The sequence below is a fragment of the Pteropus medius genome, unplaced genomic scaffold, assembly GCF_902729225.1.
Source record: "Pteropus medius unplaced genomic scaffold, Ma_sr-lr_union100, whole genome shotgun sequence".
In the NCBI taxonomy this organism is placed as follows: domain Eukaryota; kingdom Metazoa; phylum Chordata; class Mammalia; order Chiroptera; family Pteropodidae; genus Pteropus; species Pteropus medius.
In genome coordinates, this window is record NW_024346062.1 from 5,371,605 (window position 1) to 5,390,904 (window position 19,300).

General features: G+C 32.8%; 1 protein-coding gene across 2 annotated transcripts in view; it reads right to left on the reverse strand.

Annotated features, from left to right (window-relative positions):
* The window catches only part of EDIL3 (EGF like and discoidin domains 3), a 610,996-nt gene that overhangs the window by 400,857 nt on the left and 190,839 nt on the right, over window positions 1–19,300 (reverse strand). For both annotated transcript variants that reach the window (XM_039875013.1, XM_039875011.1), the window contains exon 3: window positions 4,560–4,640. In XM_039875013.1, the coding sequence (XP_039730947.1) occupies window positions 4,560–4,640 (81 nt within the window). The remainder of the gene's footprint in view (window positions 1–4,559; window positions 4,641–19,300) is intronic.

Consider the following 19,300-nt stretch of genomic DNA (forward strand, 5'->3'; position numbering starts at 1 on the left):
AATTCAATAATGACAGTGATAGAAGAGAGTAGAGAGACACTGTATCAATTGATCATTAGGTGACTGATTCTCTTCTAATCATTTTCTATGTTCTTTTAAAATATTTAGGAGAAATGATTTCTTAATTTTTGGCTGTTTTTCTAAGAGATATAACTTTGGCCTATTAGAATTTTTATTCAGAAAATAGGTACATATTTTTCTCAAGGTCCTCTAAGAACAGCACAACGGATGTGAGTTAGATATAAAGAAAATGTTCCTGACAGTATGAGCTGTTAAAAATTGGAATAAGTTATAACAAGGGAAGGTTAGCGGACTTTAAAAATGAGATAAGTCATCATCTTTAATAACATAGCATAAAAACTCAAAAGAAATGTCATTCAAGATCAGACTAGTGTCTAACCAGTTGCTCCTGTATAAATACATAGAATGTAGTAGTTTCCTTTCCCAATATTTAACTTAAAAATGTAAGTCAAGTATTCATACTTTCACTTAGCATAGTCTTTGAGGAGTGAATTTAATCTACCTTAAACATTTTCCTCTTTTTATTTCATTCTCTTTATTCAGTACAACCTACTTTGTGCTAAGAGAAGTGTTTCCTTGCTCTTTTTTCTATCTATGCTATTCAGGGTTTGTGGGAGGGTCCATCATTTATTAATTAATGCATTCAATCATTCATCTAATAAGTGCAATTTAAAATATCATTATTTAGAGTTGGAAACATAGAAGAAACTGTTAGCCACTATATGAACTCAATATAAATGGAACCTTTCAATCTGATCTCTGTATTTATCAGTTAAGAATTGCATTCAGTTGTGATTACAGAGACTCACAAACCAGCAGCTTAACAAAATAGGGAATTGTTTTTCAAAATAATATATTAAAATACATCATGAAACCTGGGAATGGGCACTACAGACTGGCATAGCAGGTCTATGGCGTCATCAGGACTCAGGATTCTTTCATTCTTCCACTTAGCATACTGTAAGATGTACTTACTGTCTCATAGTCATAACAGAGCAGCTGAAGCTTTACCCTTCATATTGTTGTTCCAGGAAAGAAGGGAAAAGGCAAAGGGCAAAAACCATCTGCCAGACAGCAGCCTCCTTTTAAAGAATCTTTACTTATAGCATATCCAACAAATTTGGCCAGAACATAATCACATGGCTGCTCATACTACTTACTGCAAGGTGGCTGGAAAATGTCATTACTAACCTGAGAATATTTCCTTCACAAATAAATCAGAATCTTGTTAGTAAGAAAGCAAACAGGAATGAATATTTGATAAGCAACAAAATGTGTATACCACATCCTTTACATATGCATCCCATGTTCATTGCACTAGACATTTTCATTACTCCCACATTAATTATCTATTTTCCTATTTCTTTACTTTTCGCCTTTGCTATTCCATCTGTTTTTAAAAGCACTTCTCAGATAACACCTTCTCTATAAAACCCTTTTCATCTTCTTCCTCAAAATTTATTATTCTCTCTTCCAGTCTCGTAAAGATTTTCTTCTTATACTGTGCTTAGGCAGAGTAATTTGAATTATCATAATTTTCCATATTGTATCCTTCCAGGATATATTTTAACTGTTAGACATCTGAGACCTGTTCTATTTATTTTTGTGTCACATATTAGTGTCTCATATATAAAAGTTATTCAATATATTTGCTGAAATAAACATAGAGATTTTACTTTAAACAAACCTAAAGTTTAGTAAGGGAGAAAACCAACTTTCATAAATAACATAATCAAAGGAAGAAATTGAGAATGGCCTGACAGAAGTCCATATAAAGTGCAATAGAAGTTATCTCTGTGAGTTTTTTCAAAAGTTGACACCAGATATATATATTCCCTATTTCCTTGATTATTTTGGACTTAAATTTGTCATTGATATGGCAGTTCATGATTTTAGATCTGTCTTCTCAACAAATTCTCTTTTTCCACATTTTCTTCAATCCGTTTCAATTTATTACCTCTCCTTTGTTTGTAAATATGTACTATGCTCTTATAGTAAAATAAGAAATCACTTTTCTCTTGATCTTAATTTGCTCTTTAGTCACATGCGTTTTTTAATCTTATGTTTACTAACTCTGCTGGTTATTTTCTGTTTGCCTTCCACATCCAGTTTTCATCCTTCTCCACTATATGAATGTATTACATTGATGGGTTCTCAAGGCTTCAGGATTCTCTTAGGTCTGGCCAAGAGGAAACTAGAAGGGAAGGGGAGAATGGAAGTGAAGCATTCATTCTTCTAACTTCCTACCTGAGAGGTCAGCTCAGGCTGACATCCCTAGACTAAAAGCCACTGCTCCTTTCAAAGCTGTCTGGGTTCCTGTAACTATTTTATCTTCCTGTTCCTTAGGTCTTAGGAGTGGTGGCAGTTTATCTGTGGTTCCACCAAACCTGTCCCCTCCATAGTAATTATTCCATTTAGAAATAAGCTCTTTTAAATCCTGATGGGAGCCTAGTCTACTCATTTTCTCTCTATAAATTCCTTTGTTAACTCTCTTTAATCTGGATTACATCTTTTCTTTTTTAGAAAGGTCATTTATGGCTACTCAACAATGAGAACAGATGGATAAAGATTCACTACAATCCAATTTTATCTTCCCTTTAGAGAAATGGTGCTCATTAGGAGAACACCTGAGAGAGGAGGTATACAAAAGCCCTGGATCAGAAACAGGTCAGAAGATAGGCACAGGATCAGTGAAAGATTAAGCCTATGTTACTATCAAAGGAAAGCAAGACAACATGGTCAAGCGACTTGAAAGAATTTAAAGCTTGCACACTAACAGATTTAAATTGGATGCCAAGTATTTTCATATACAGGCATACATTGTTTTATTGTGCTTTGCTTTATTTTGCTTTACAGATGTTTTTGTTTTTTTTGTTTTTGTTTTTTACAAATTGAAGGTTTGTGGCAACCCTGCATTAAATCAAGTCTATCAATGCTATTGTTTCAACAGAATTTGCTTACTTTGTGTCTCTGGTCACATTTTGGTAATTCTTAACATTTCAAACTTTTTCATTATTATTATATTCTCTGTCATGATCTGTGATCAATAACCTTTGATGTTACTATTGTAACTGTTTTGAGGTGTCATGAATTGCGCCCATATAAAATGGTGAACTTAATAAATGTATTATGTGTTCTGACTATTCAACCAACCAGCCATTCTTTCATTTCTCTCCCTCTCCTCTGGCCTTCCTATTCCCTGAGACACAACTTCAGTGAAGGAAATAACTGCAAATGTAGTGGAAATAGTAAGAGAACTACAATTAGAAGTAGAGACTGAAGATGTGACTGAATTGCTGCAATCTCATGATAAAACTAATGCATCAGGGGTAGCTTCTTATGGGTAAGCAAAGAAAGTGATTCCTTGAGATGGAAACTACCCCTGGCAAAGGTGCTATGAAGATTGTTAAAATGATAACAAAAGATTTAGAATATTACATAAACTCAGTTGATAAAGCAGTGGCAGGGTTTGGGAGGCTTGAATCCAATTTTGAAAGATGTTCTACTATGGAAAAACGCTATCAAACAGGATTGCACGCTAAAGAGGAATTGTTCATGAAAAAAAAAAAGAGTCAATCAATAAAACAAATTTCATTGTTTTCTTGTTTTAAAAAATTGCCACAGCCACTCCACCCTTTAGCAGCCACTATCATCAGCAGCCATCAACATCCATTTAAGACACTTGACCAGCAAAAAGATGACTTGCTGAAGGTTCAGATGATGAGTTACCATTTTTTAGTAATAAAGTATTTTTTAATTAAGATATGTATGGAATCTTTTAGATATAATGCTATCACATACTCAACAGACTACAGTATAGTGTAAGCATAACTATATGCACTGGAAAACCAAATATTGATGTAACTCGTTAAATTGTGATATTTGCTGTATTGCAGTGGTCTAGAATTGAACCTACAATATCTTCCAGTTATGCCTCTATGAGAGCATATTCTTCTTTAAAAATTAGCACTTGCCTATCCTACAGATTACCTAGAAGAATCAATGGAGAAATTAGTAACTTTTTACAAAATATATCATTCAATTTTATAAACTAAGTAATATTTACCCTAGAGCCCTGACACAATTTAAAATTATAGGTAAATTATATACAGTACCTGAAGAATGTAAAATAATATCTTAGATAACACTATATGAGTTTCATTAGTTTTAATTCTATTGCATTTTTAAATTCTACTGAACAACATGCTGATTACTAAAATGAAAAATATACATCAACTTGTGATTAATTTTATGACATATTGTTTGATGGTATTAGATACTATGACTAAATTAACTAGATAATTTAAATTTAAAAACATTTAGCCAAATTATTCTATATCTATAACTGGGCTTTTAAAATAACAGTAAGAATAATATAAAAGTAAATGAGAATCTTTAACTGACTCTGTTTTTATTGCACATATATGGCCAATGGAAAATGTTTGTAGGAGATAAGATACAGACTAATTAACTTTTAAAAATCCTTTTGTCATAGTATCACCCAGATAATAGTTTCAGACTAATCGAGAGCAGTTTACCTTTAACTATTTCGGCATGGTCTTCTTTCTCTTGTTCTTTCCTTTGAGAACCACAGGAGGAAAGTATGTTGTGAACGATACCTAGAAAGATACAGACCCAATGTAAATAGTAGTTATCCTTGCATGATAGGATTTCAGATGGTTTTATTATTTTTCTTTTTGCTCATTTGTATTTCTTTTATCTACAATAAATATGAGTTTCTTGTAAAATTAAAAAGATATAATCCAAAACCCCATAATGGCAATTTTAAGAATGTCTTCTCACAATAGTATATATTTATGCAAACGAGTCAGAACTAGACCTGAGCCATATCTTCCTATTAAAGTCAATGTTTCAGTTTCATTGATTTTAAAATATATTTGAACTTAACTTGATTCAATTTAGAACACAATGCTGATTGCCTATTGTGTACCCTCCATTTCCTGCTAAGCTCTGGAACAAGAACGAGGAGATGCAGTCTCTCTGCCTTAAAGGAAGCCACAAAGATATCATGAATTATAGTACAAAGTCAGAGAGGAATAAAGTCTGCTCGAGATTTGTACCAATTAAAGCACAGAAGAGGCTATTATTACTTTTTTACTTTCATGGAGGTAAAGGATTTTAACAAGATAGCTCTACTGTTCGAAATCTGAAAGACTGAGTAAAATCTTAGCATATAAAAGATTGAACAGCATTGAAAATATGTGAGAATTTTTAATATAGAACAAAAAATATTTAGGTGAAAGTACATTTTAGTGCCCTTCAAATATGAAAATTACTATTATGTGGAAGAGGATATAGATGCATTTTATGTTGCTTTACCTAGCAGGACTAGGGCATATCTTTTTTTTTACCCACTGCTGGTTATGTCTGCGATTTATATTAATGCTTTGATAAGATACGAAATTTTTGAATACAAAGTTATTGATAAAGTAAATATGATACAATTTATTTCGATATCGCTTTTGACATGGTTTCCAGGAAATTCATTTTGCCTTCAAAATAGAGATTGCTTTTACATATGCATATTATTAAGCCAAGCTTCCTTAGTTTAATATGTTTATTAAGAGTATGCATCTTTGCTCTTCGTTTTATGTGCAAAGCAACATGATGTCGATTGTAACATTACAGACTGTAAATAAATGAGGAAAACAAGAAAATTGGAAATTATTATTGAGTAAAATCTACTGAACAATTTGTCAAAAAATCTCCCAGATTGTTCCTTTTCTGCTATTTTCATCAATGAACTTAATAGAGCATGAAATAAGAGTCAGAAATTGTCAAGTGTAGGGACAAGAAAGTTTACTACAGTGAGAAATCAACCACAAAAGTTTAATCTTGTGTTATGATGTTCATAAACAGATCCATGTTTAAAGACTATAAAATATCTTTAAAGCCTGAATTATGAATCCAAGCTTGAATACTGCAATCTGGATAAGTTTTATGATTTGTGAGCTTCCATTTGTGCCTCTTACATCTGAAAAAAATAGAATAAAACAAAACAGTCTATACGGAAGTAAAAAGAACCCATGAAGAGGAAGCTGACCCCTTAGGGACAAAGTACTCAATTTAAATGGAACTTATTCAGTATGCTTTTGTGTTTGTCTGTTGCCATAAAGATATCACAGTCTATATTGTAAGATATATAAAATTAGATAATATACCTTTTGGAGAAGAAAGTGCTATCTTCAAAATCAATTATAAAAAATAAAATTATTAAACTTGAATATGTTAAAAGTATAATAGAACGCAGTTTTGAATTTTTGATTAATTGAATATCAACCTTTATGTTTTGCAAATTTCTTAAATTATGATTAAAAAATGCCCTAGTAAGGTGGGCAGAGAATCATTAAATTTTCTGTTAGTTGATATAATTGGAGTAACTATGATGAAATATCCTGAATATTCGAACAGGTTTATATCCATACATTTTGGCAAAGAAATTCCATATGTTGGCATTGCTCTAGGTACTGAAAAGGTGAGACAAAGAATAAAGCAGTAGGTATTGAAGGACAGTACTATAATTGTAGAGGGCATCAGTGATTACACTGAATTCATTCAACAATTATTTATGGGCTGCTGTATGCCCTTTATTGTTCTGGGTGCTAGAGACACAGAAACAACATAAACAAAAGTAACAGAGAAAACTACCTTATTAAAAGAGAAAGAAAGGTGTGGAGGACATATACACAGGAGTAATAATAATGATTGGTGTGGAACTGAAGTCAGATAAGGAGGGGGTCAAGGAAAAGATGTGGTTGAGGGAGAATGAAAAGATGGTAAGATCAATGAATTGAAGGTTTCGATGGAGTCAAAGAATTGTTGGAATCAGGACACTAGAAAGAGTGAGAGAGCTGAAAGATAAAAGGTTATAAATGGAAAGTCGAATGCTTAAAATTGAGAGTACAGAGGGGGTACAATTATTAGTAAAATGTTCTATAGTCTGATCATGGTAATGAGTAGACCAAAGAAAGGAGAACAATATCATTAGAAATGAGAAAGTCAAAGCAGCCAAAAAACAAAATTTTGCAAAGATCAGTTACAGAGAGATTGAAATTATCAGAAAGTATTTGCACTGATTCTAGAGCATACTTTGAGAACATTGACATCATGTAAATCTAATATTTACATAATTTTACTCATTATTCTTTTTCATTAAAATCAAAGCATAGAAAACAATTTTAACATAATGGACGTTGAAATGTATTAATATATGTACATATGTCTGTATCCCAAATAATATTAGATGTTCTTTTTTGTGAGCCAAGTTCTATATCAGCATGGAAATACATGCAAAGGAAAAATAATTCTATGAAAATCTTAAAGATTATAGTATCTCTTTAATCCAGATTTTCATTAAGAATATTATATAGAAAGAAATACAGTATACAACCCTCATCAAAACTTCTTAAAGTTCTCTTAATTACTTTTTTTGTTCATTCAGTTTTTCCTAACTTTTTCCCCCTTCTATGCTAGTTTACTTCTCTCTCTTTTTTATTGCCTAATATCCTTTGCTGTCTGGTCATCCTAATAAAGCCTTAAGGCAATCCGGAGCTCCTGGTACTTCAGTGATTTGTATCTCCCTTTCCCCAACTATGCAGCACAGACCATACATTTTCTTTAAAAGTCATGAAAAGAAAAAATTATAAGTACTTATATTTTCATATATTTAGTACCTGTCACATGTGTTTATGTATACATAATATGCATAAATATTTATCTGTATGTGTCAGAGAACAAGAAAGAATTTATTCAAAGACATGAGATGGAATGATTTACCTCAATTGTTGAGAGTCAGAACTGTGGGGGAGGAAAGGTTTATTAAATGATAGATTGTCACTGGTTGTATATTCAGGTAAATTTGGGAGCATGTCTGTAAATAAATGAATGAGGAATTGAGTTTGATATTCATATGATGAGATATGAAGCCCATTTATATTAATTTCAGTGATCACCTAAATATCATTCAGAAATGTTAGCTGACCTAAATTTCCATTTGGCTAATGACTTTCTTTGCAAAGCATATGACAAGCTGTCACTGCCATAATTCTAGTAATACATCAATAAATTCCATCTTTTTTCAGTTTTTGTATATTTATACCTAAAGCAATGGATAAAATCCCCAGGTAGAAAGGAAATTGACACAATCTGTTATAGAACTAAAAAAATATTAATGTTTAATATTAATGTAATGCAAAACACAGAGCTGTATATGTTTGTTAAATAAAGAACATTTACCTGCAGCTTAGGGTAAAAATCCTCATTTATCATTTTTGGATATAAAAATAACTTTCAGAAGTCAATAACGAAGTTTTGTCATTGTTGTTGTTATACAGAGTACTTGCAAAGCCAAGAGGATTTCAGTAGGTAAGCCATTACTTTTCTTTACTAAACAAAGTTAAATCTCTAGTAAATAATACTAACATGTTTTTCCGATACCTGCTTAGGTTTCTCAATGATAAACGATAAACAGGAAACAGGCAGAAAGGAGAAAAAAATCCTGAAACTCCACTGTTATGAATTACAATTCTTATTAATTTATATACTCAAATAGTTATTAGCTCATAACTAGGTGCTCTGATCATTGAATGACATGAGATCATTTTAAATTGATCTTCTAAATGGTTTGGCATTTGCATGGAAAAAATCAGTGCAGAACAGGTGAGGGTCTATTGCTATAGGCAAAGATTATTTGAAAAAAAGAAAAAGAAGCAACACAAGGGAGCTCAAAAAAAGAAAAAAGGTGAGATACTTGGCAGGTACATTTCATATCACCCAGAAATGTAAAAGAAGCTGAAGGTAAGTCTCCATAGGGCCTAGAGTTAGGCAGTAGCCATTCATTGTCATTTGTTCACATTCATGTTCTTTTTCTTTCTCTTCCTTCTCTCTTCCCCTCCTTCCCTCTCCCACCTCTATCTCTTTCACTTCTGCAGCTTGGTTTAAGGCTCTCTCATCTCTGCTTGCCATTATACATCTGCTTCTTTTATTCTCCTTTTTGAAACCAACTATTTTAGCTTTACTAGCAAATGGCCCACATTTGGCTGCACTAGTGGAGGCTTTTACACATTTTCTAGTTCAAGGGCCCAACAAAGCCAAACTAGATACTTTTGAGTTAAAATTCAGCAACTGGGTTCAGGTGAGTACCTCCGAACCAATGAATTGTTACTTGGAGAGGGGTACACAAACAAGGGGCAAAATAGGAAGGTCACTCTAGGAGCACAATCTCTCACGCTGGCCCAAGGCCAATGATATGGATGGTTCAAATTCTCTTCTATTTGCTATTTGGGAAAGGTCTAGAAAGTTCCTTACCCCATATACCCTTCCACAGTTGCCTATAGAACTCCCAAGAATTCCTATTCAGAAATCAATTCTTTTTTTGGGAAAGCACAGTCTCTTAGAAATTCAAAAGCTTTAGGAGATTACAGGTGATAAAACAGAACTAAAAAACACATGAACGCAGTCACCTGCTTATAATAAATTATAACTGCAAGGAATCTAAGATATCATCTAATTTCATCCTTTGTTTTATAAGGGAGAGATATACCTTGCAGAGGTTTAAAGGTTTGCCCAGTTCCACATGGTTGGTTATTCTATAAAAGTCAAGGCTAGAGTCCAATTTTATTAACTCCAAGTCCAGTACTATTTCCACTGTACCAAAGTATTTCCTTTTTAACACTTCAGTTTGACCAGTGTACCAAGGAAAACAAAATGTTGTTGTATTCGAAGTGTCTATATTAGTTTTCTATTGTTACTGTTACAGATTACAACAAATGTTGTGGCTTAAAATAAATTTATTATCATAGTTCTGAAGGTCAGAAGTCTGACATGGGTCTCACTGGGCTAAAATCAAGGTATCAGCGAGACTGTACTCTTTTTTGGAGGCTCTAAAGGAGAATCCATTTCCTGGCCTTTTCTAGCTTCTAGAGGTTGCCTACAAATGTCCAAAGGGCCCTTTCCATCTCCAAAGCTAGCAATGGCAGGCTAAGTCCTTCCACATCAAAACACTCCAGTCTCTGCTTCCATCCTTGCACCTCCTCCTCATCCTCTTCCATTTTGAAAGGCTGCTGTGGTTACACTGGGCCCGCTCAGATAATCCAGAAAAATTTCCATATTTTAAGGTAAGCTGATTAGGAGCCTTAATTCCATCTGCAACATTAATTCCCCTTTGCTATCCACCCGAACATATTCACAGGTTCTAGAGATGAGGACTGGAAAATCTTTGGGAAGCCTTATTATTCTGCCTCAAAGGAGATGATTTTTGAAATGGGTCATACATATGGACACATGATTATCATGGAAAAGGGGAAAACAATGCCGTTGGTCTCTGCCGCACATGCCATTCTGGCTCCTCGTCCAGTCTTCTGAATACTACCACTTTAGACTCACACCCTTCTACTGTACCTTCCACATATGGGCACTTCTCAAGACTCAGTTTCAGGCTGTATATTAAGCTACATCTTTTCAGAAAATTTATCTACTTTCAGAAGGTCTTCCTACACCCTTATCCAGCCAGCCATCAAATCCTATTTATATTACCTCTCACTATTAACAATTTCTTTTTTCAATCCACTGAATCTATTTTTTTCTAGTTATTTGTGGGAAAAATTAATGTCTTTATTTGTACATATGGAAAAACTAAGAGATAATTGCTTTGCTGACTTCACACAACCTAAACCAACAAGACAGTGATATAGCCGAGAATAGAGTTCAGTTTTTCAACTTTCAATTCATGTTTCCTACAAAGCATAGCTCAACAAGGAAAAATCTCATATGAATTAAACATTTTTCTTTTAGTTGAAATAAGTTTTTTCTTTCCAACATCAACAGGATATTCGATGAACTGAAAAGAAAGGCTCTGTGCTAAAGCTGTGTCACACTAACACTTCAGCCGGCATATTAACTTCTTGTTGAAGAGCTATTTAACTTGAATAGAACCTGAGCAGTTACAATGATAGGAAGATTTTTCTATCAATGAAAGCTCTACTACCCTTAAGATCTGAAAAGACAAGACCTCTGTCATTAAAAAAAAAAAAAATCACAGTTCTCTGGAAGACATATTCACAAGTAGTTAGCAAATATTGTATTGGCTTTTATATGTTTCTAGGCCACAGAAGAGGTATAGTGATGAGATCAGAGAATTGACAGACTGTATTAAGTTGAACATAATATTGACTAGTAAATGATGTATGATTAGACTTAAAGTATTACTTTTACATACTTTGAAAAATATGTGAAGCTTATCCTGAAAAAAGTTTAAATTTCAATAAAGAATATAAGGTTGATAGAAAATTGCTAATATTTTAGGTTCAACTCAGTAATATAATTTTCTTGTTCATAAGGATGATTAAAATTTCAGCATTTTTAAAGCATGAAACCTATGTATAGCCTGCTACTGAGTATGAAAGGACTCAATATGTCATTTGTCCACTGAGAAATGAAGGTCTTTGAAAGAACTCAGAGCAGTTTTTAAGGATTGCATTTTAGTGCATAGAATAGCATGCACCTATATGTAAGTAGGCTAAAAGTATCTGCAAATTACTAAGATCATAGTAATTTCCAATGACTATGTACAGATGCAAAAGTTGGACAGTGAAGAAGACTGAGAGGAATAAATAACTTACTTGAAATATAGTGTTGGAGAAGAGCTCTACCGGTACCCTGAACTGCCAGAATGTTGAACAAGTGGATATTAAAGCAAATTAAGCCTGAAACATCACTGGAAACAAAGATGACAAAACTGACCATCCTACTTTCAGCGCATTATGAGAAGGCAGGAGTCTTTGGAAAATACAGTAATGCTGGGAAAAATAGAAAGCAGCAGAAAAACAGAAAAATTGAATATGAGATGGATTGACTCCGTAAAATAAACCTTAGGCATGAGTCTACCAGAGCTGAGCAGACTGAGAACAGGACATTGTGGACGTCATTCCTTCACAGGGCTGCCAGAGTCAGAGCCAACTCAACAGCACGTCACACAAATATGTAAGAAGATAAACTTGCAACACACTCTTGGAGTACATCTCCTTCACCCATCATAGGGTGATCACATTTAAGTGAGTTATGATAATTCCTGGGCTCTACTTGGCATTTCAACAAATGGCTAAGCTCTAGTTGAATTGTGAAGATTAAGTTGTTATTTACATTTTCTGTTAATATGGATAAACATTTTGAAATTTATATACTCATTTGAACTCTACTGTTCATTCATAACAATGCATGGAGTGTCTTTGTTCTTGTCACTGTGCTAGGTTCCAGAGAGCTAAAGATAGATAAAATGCTGTGGGGTGTAAAACACATACAGAAATGATTATTTTAAAAAATGATATACTTAGTTATAGGCGTATATAATTTAAATCTTAAAAAATCTTATCCTACAAGATGAAGAGTTGGATAAGAGTATTCCCATAATAGGAAATTTCATTTGAACATTCATGAAGACAGAAAAAATACAATGTAGGTGGAGAATTATAAGCAGCTCCATGTAGTTAGACCATAAAGTACAAGCAGAGAAGAATGAAGATACATCGGCAGAGACAGAAAGTGTTCAGGTCAAAGTAAGATAGTTGTGGCATAAAAGGTAGCTGGAACTTCATTCTGTAGAAACTAGAGCCCTATTGATGAGTTTTAAGAGATAATTTCTGTTTTAAACAGGGCACTCTGGCAATGGTGTGGAGAACAGATTTGAGAGTACAAGATTAGAAGCAGGGAAAGCAGGTAGTTAAGAGAATGTTAAAGTAGTCCAGGAGATGGACGGTTTTTGAACCTCAACAAGGACAATAATACTAGAGATAAGGTGTGAAAAAATTAAAGAAATATTTAGGATACAAAACTGCCAAGACAAGGGGAAACTGCCAATACAAACTGTGGGGCAGAGAGAGACAGAGCAATCAGGAATAATTGCTTAGGTTTTTCACCTGAGGGAGTGGATAGCTAGATGATGTGGCAACAACTTAATTAGAGAATAGGAAAGATGACATGGAAGAGAAAGAGGACAATAGAGATGGGGAGGGGAGAAGGGAATTTTTATTGATCATTGCACGTTTAGGGAAACTGGCTTCTTTTACCTTAGTGGATGCTCAGTGATAATGCAGTAACATCAGAACGTGTTCATTACGTTTGAAGAATTTTAATGTAGAAAGTGTATTCTTAGCTACGTTAGCATATTTATTGTTTTGATTTTCATTTCGAAACACTATATCGTTTTATTAGAATTTCTTCTACTTTTAAAACATTCTTTGTATATAAAAATAGGTTAAGCCTTTCCATTTACAGAGAAAAGAAATAGTGTATTAGACTGATTTTTGAGGTATTCAATCATTCTATCTTGGGGTTAACCTTTAAGATGTAATTTTAAAAAGGTTTATGGAAATTTGACAAACATCCTTAGATTTATTAATGAGTTAAGGATTTGTCAGACTTAATTCACTTAATCCATGGAATTATGGCTGAAATAAATAGATAAATCAAGCTATCCATCTGGTTCTTGTTTACTTGGAGATTAATGTTTGTACCTCTTAGAACTAGTTACCTCCTCACTAACATGCAGCTTATAAAACCCAACCAAATGAAACCAAACAAAAAAACCATCTAACCAAAAATGCTACCTCATAATGTAACTATTTCTATTTCAATACCAAGTAGCAATAATTTAATGATGTGTTAGACTATGAAACAGATTTCAAAGCCTGACTATACAGAAATAAGAAAGGCCTGTGTTCTATTAACAGACACTGGAACCATATACATAGTTGTGCATTTTACCTTTGTTAAAATAAATTTTAAAAGGACAGAAATATTATACCACATAATGCTATAAAGATTCAATGACACAAAATTTCCAACAACACTAAAATAAAATACTTCTAGATTTCTCACATTTCTGTGCCTCCAAACACTAAATTTTTCTTCATATACATTTAGAAGAGTATATCCTGTAGAATTATACTTACAGTGTATATGATAGGAAGTCATTTATACCATGATTTGTTATGTATGGGATGCCAATGATTTCTCTTTTTTATGATATGGTTTATTTTAACTGAAAGGAATTATCTATGGGGCTGGCACAAATGTGGCCCACAGGAACAAAGACCTTTTAAACTTCCAGGTTATGGCTTTTAATTATTCTTAATTATGACTACAATGTACTAGATGATACCCAAGTGACCTAAAAGAGTCATTGTGCTTCCCTAAGCACTTAAAATAGTACTACATTTTGGTACTGGGGAAAATCCAACATTTCATGTTTAATCGATTACAACAAAGTGTGCTCTATTTTGTTGCTTATTTTGCTAAATAATCTCTGAATAATACTGAGATCTCAAAGGAATCAGTTGCATCCAATAGAAATCATTAAACTACTTAACCTAAAAGGATTTAAGCACCCGATGAGTAATTAGAAACATGGTCTATCTATACAACCGCACTTCGTCAAGATAGTTCAGTAAAAGGCAAGACTAGAATGTTTAACTTCTTGATATGCTTCAGGTTTGGCATATCGGTCATGATTATCAGATCGATATTTGAAATTTGGTCTAGACACAGCTATGATTATTTCCAGCTTTTTTGTAAAGCAGGTCATAATTATTATTTTTTTTGTCAGACCTTGTTTCATAACCATTGTCTTTGTTGAAGTAACTGTCTTCAATATTATTATTATTATTATTATTATTATTATTATTATTTGTTTTTGCACTGGTTTTAACTGCACTACACAACTGTTTGAAAGAAACTGAACTAAGACATTTTCCCCAGAGAATGAAAAATAATCGTTTTAATACTACAATGAAAAGAAATAATGGTTCCTGAACACTGACCAGCAAGCCCAACATCCCTATAAACCTACCACAAGTGTGAAGATCATTTCAAAGAGTGCCTGATGGAAAAGTTTGGCAGAATCACTCTGAAGCATTTTTAACATGAGAAATAACATACACTTCTTAATTTCTAGTCACCAAAGGGCCAAATTAAAAAGATTTGTTCCAGTTGAGGGATTTTCCAAGGTTATGATATCGCCCATCAAACATCAAAACATGAGATGCACAAAACTAAAAAAAATTCAGTAACTTTCATTTTTACCTTCAGTAGTGGGTCCCTGGGAAGTAACTGGATGTCCTTGACACTGTACTATGGTTATTTTCTGCTGCTCTAGGCATTTTGCTGATTACTGTTTTTACCTTCATGAGCATGCAGTCATAAACAGAGTCAGGGAATGGTGAAATAAGTACATGGACTTATTTAGTCTTGTTTGCAATAAAAATTCAAAAAATGTGAAACTCATGATTAGAATGAATGTTTTGCTTTTTATGTGCTTCAGTAATTGAATGTAGTTGTTTTAAAATTAGAGTGGAATAAATTTGAAACAAAAACATTTTTTGGTTTATGACTATTAATTGATTTTACTTGAAACTAAATTATCGAATTTGAAAGATAGTGATTTGTGTAATTCCAGTTTATTATTTCTTTATAGAAATGTATCTCCATTTTAATAAGAAAATCAATGCAACTGAGTCTTGGAATTTTAACACATTTAAAGCCAAAAATGTATTATGTTTCATAATCTAGGGTTTCATTCATGAATCCACAATAATTGCTTAGTATATACAAATGCACTGTGAAAGGATATGCTCCTTGTGGTGGAAATATAATTTATGATATATTATTGGGAGACAATAAAATATGAAAACATAGTCTCAAGTTCGATTTTTAATATATCTGTATTATTAGAAAAAATGCTATTAGTTTTTTTTGCCTTATGCATCCCATGACCATAATCTTGATTTTAAGGGAGATACAAATTGTTTCAGAAGGGGTCTAGAAAGTGTTTACATAAACCTGTATTTGGCTATTCAAATCTTTCCTGAGCAAGGTATTCATAAATTGAAATAAAGGAGTTATATTAAATAGAATTATTCATGCCTCAAAGTCCTATTGTCTATGTCCCCTGTGTTTCATATACTTACCAAATGAATGGATAAATTCACATACCAGTGTCCTGAAGATTTTGCAATTTATAACCCTAATATACATTATTACCTCATTAGCTGTGCAAAGTGCTTCAGCACATTAGACATTTGATATAAAATCAGAATTTTGAGAGTTTTTTTACATAATATATTTGGTCATTTTTAAAATCTTTTATCTATTTATTTATTTGTTTGTTTGTTTATTATTTATTTGTTTGTTTGTTTATTATTTATTTATTTTTAGGTGAGGTGACTCTTGGTTGACCTCACAGATTGCAAGGACCTTGTCAGATTACAATCCCTTATTTTTTTTATTTTTTATGCCTATAGCACCTGGTCTTCCTAGGTGGTCTCCCATCCAAATACTAACCAAGCCTGGCACTTAGCTTTCGAGATCAGATGGGATCCAGCTTGTTCAGGATAGCATTTTAGTAAGGGAGTATATTGCATTTAGTATTTTGACCATTTCATTACTATTAAATGGAGTATTTTTATCCACAAAACATGGTCATTGTAACTCTAACAGTGAAATGCAGCCACTCAAGGTAAGGATAATAGATTACACAATTTTTAACACAACTGTAAATGACAGTAACATGGAATTTAGAAAGAAAGCTAAGAAAGTATCAACTTCAAACTCTATGTCAACATGAGTAAATTAACTTCCTTAGACCTTCATTACCTGCCAAGAAAGAAGATTAGTAAAGATACTTCTAATGTTTATTTATACTCTAAATATCCTTTGCATATAATGTTTTTATTATTATTACTTTTATCACTATTTCCAATATCATTATTATTTTTGACTAAAAGCTTTAAGAACTTAGGCCCTAGAGCAGAACTTGTTTTAGCAGAAGGCATAACTTCATCACTCCTCTCCTAGCCTGATGGATATCTCATCTTCTAGGTAGAAATCTAGTGACTATGGAAGATGATTTTTGATTATGATAATTTTTTTTCTCACTGAGTAATGACACAGCAAAAATAATTGTAAAGGTAATGAAAAGTATACGAGAATATATTTCCCACGACTCAATATTTTTACTATATATTAGACATTTTCTTTATAGATTTAAAAATTCATTATTTACATTTTAACCTAACATCTTCATACATATGATTAAACTTATAAATTACATTGCAAAGATTTGAAAACTATGAGAAAATGTCATTTATTCCAGATTGTTTAAGAATATAATTGCTAAGCCTTGAGTACTATGAGATAACTGAGATTGATGGATGTCTGCTGAGAATATGCTTTTTCATTTATTTCATCATTCATTAAGGGTTTCTCCTAAAATATTTTCAGTAAATCAAATTTTAAATGTTTTGAGTCAACATTAAACCTGGCTGAATAGCATTGTCCTTCACAGAAATGCCAGGTTTAAGTCGAGAAGAAAATCTTTCCACATCCAATAACTTTGTGTGTTAACCTAGCACTTTACTACATTGGCAAACAATTAGAATCACTATTTATTTTCCTCTATAAACACTTTAGGGTGTTCTAAAGAATTGTTGATTCAAGATATTTCAGTAAAAGAAAGCTTGAGGCATCAGTGCTTTAAAATTTTATTTTTGGAACTTTCAGTTTGACATATTTATGTCGTTATAACTTAACTATCAAACTTTAATTTTCCATGGTGGTGCCAGAAGATAAATATTTACCCTACTATAAGTTGGTATCTGGTGGTATATTCTACATGTTAAAATCTACCATGCTACTAAAATTATAAAAGTTAAGTTAGAACATAATGGGTAGGTAAATAATTACTTCTAATTTTTAAAAAAAATTTTGTATTTTTAAAAACAATTTTTATATCCTAGAAGCAACTTTGAATGAAAATTATGTTAGATTTTCTATAATGAGTAATCCAACTGTTCTCAAACATTTTAGCAACAAATTAAAAAATAAATAAATAAAACCTATAAAGTAGAGATGGAACATAATTTTAATAGCATTGTCTTTTATGTCACATATGCACGTATGTTTGAGTAAAGGCTCTGACAGTTATTAACCACAAAACTGGATAATTCAGTTCCCAAGACTTAGAGTCTTCATTTGAAAATGATACAAATAATAGTTTACCTCATGGAGTACCTGTAAAGATTAAATGCAACAATGCTTGTGTAGGCTTAACCATTTACTACTCCAAAAGTAATAATGATAATTACAGATGAAATAAGTGAGTAGCTCTGGTGAAGCACAGGTTGGAGTAACTGAAGTCCTGCTTTTCTAGTACTCCTGTTCCCTTCTGGGTACCACTGATGGCTCAGAAGATTAATTTCAAATACTTTCTCCTCAATCCCATGGTAAATTGAGGTTATATTTATGATCCAGAAAACAGTGGTTCAGATAAATGATGAGCATTTTCCTTATTACATGTTAGATTCTTCCCTACTATATCATTGAGACATAGAATCAAGATCATTCCCTGTAGGGGCCCACAGATTAGAGCAGCTTTAGGGTGACAGTACAGTTAGGAGCCAACACTCAAAATGACTCCTGCCTCTCACATAATGGCTGGTCATGAGAGGCAGTATTTTAATTCTAATTCTTAATAAGTACTAAGGAAGGGGAGACATCTGTAACTGCCTGGACTTCATGGAGCATCAGAAAGTTCAGAATTGTCTGTTGAGATTTTATAATATTAGGGGGTATCCCAAGTGCCATGAGAACAAGAAAGGAACACTAATTTGGGAGAGATAATAAGCCCTTGTTCCTTACTAACTGAAAAGATTCCTCTCTATTGTCTTATAAGACTCGCAGCCAGAATAATTTCCAGAGTTAAGGGTCTTCCATGTTAAATCCCAGAGAAGGTTCCATGTGCCAACCTGGCATTACACAAGGCAAATATAAAATATTGTGCCTAGGAAAATGAATAAAAGCTGTAGATCAGCAATTTAGGCTGCAGTCTGCAGGGAAGTTCTTTTGGATACAGCTTGAATCCCTCATACATCTGTGGTCTCCAGGTTAGCAAGGAAACTCTTCTTCTGGGGTGATGAAAGTAATGGAGTCATGAGCTTCTCGTCTTACCAAAAGTCTAATCTGGACTTAATCACATCCTTTCCATTGTAATATATGCTACTGCCATCCCAGGATCCTCCAAAATCTCACCTAATTATGACACCAGGCTCAAAGTCCTGGAATTTGCCATCTGTATCAGTTCTAGATGCAGCTAGAGACCTATGAAACCAGAAAAGACTGCCTTACCTCTGGATAGAGAAACTGCATGGTTGGATATTAGACAAAAACTTAATTATCACTGTTGATTCTTTGCTCCTTTTAAATTTTGTAT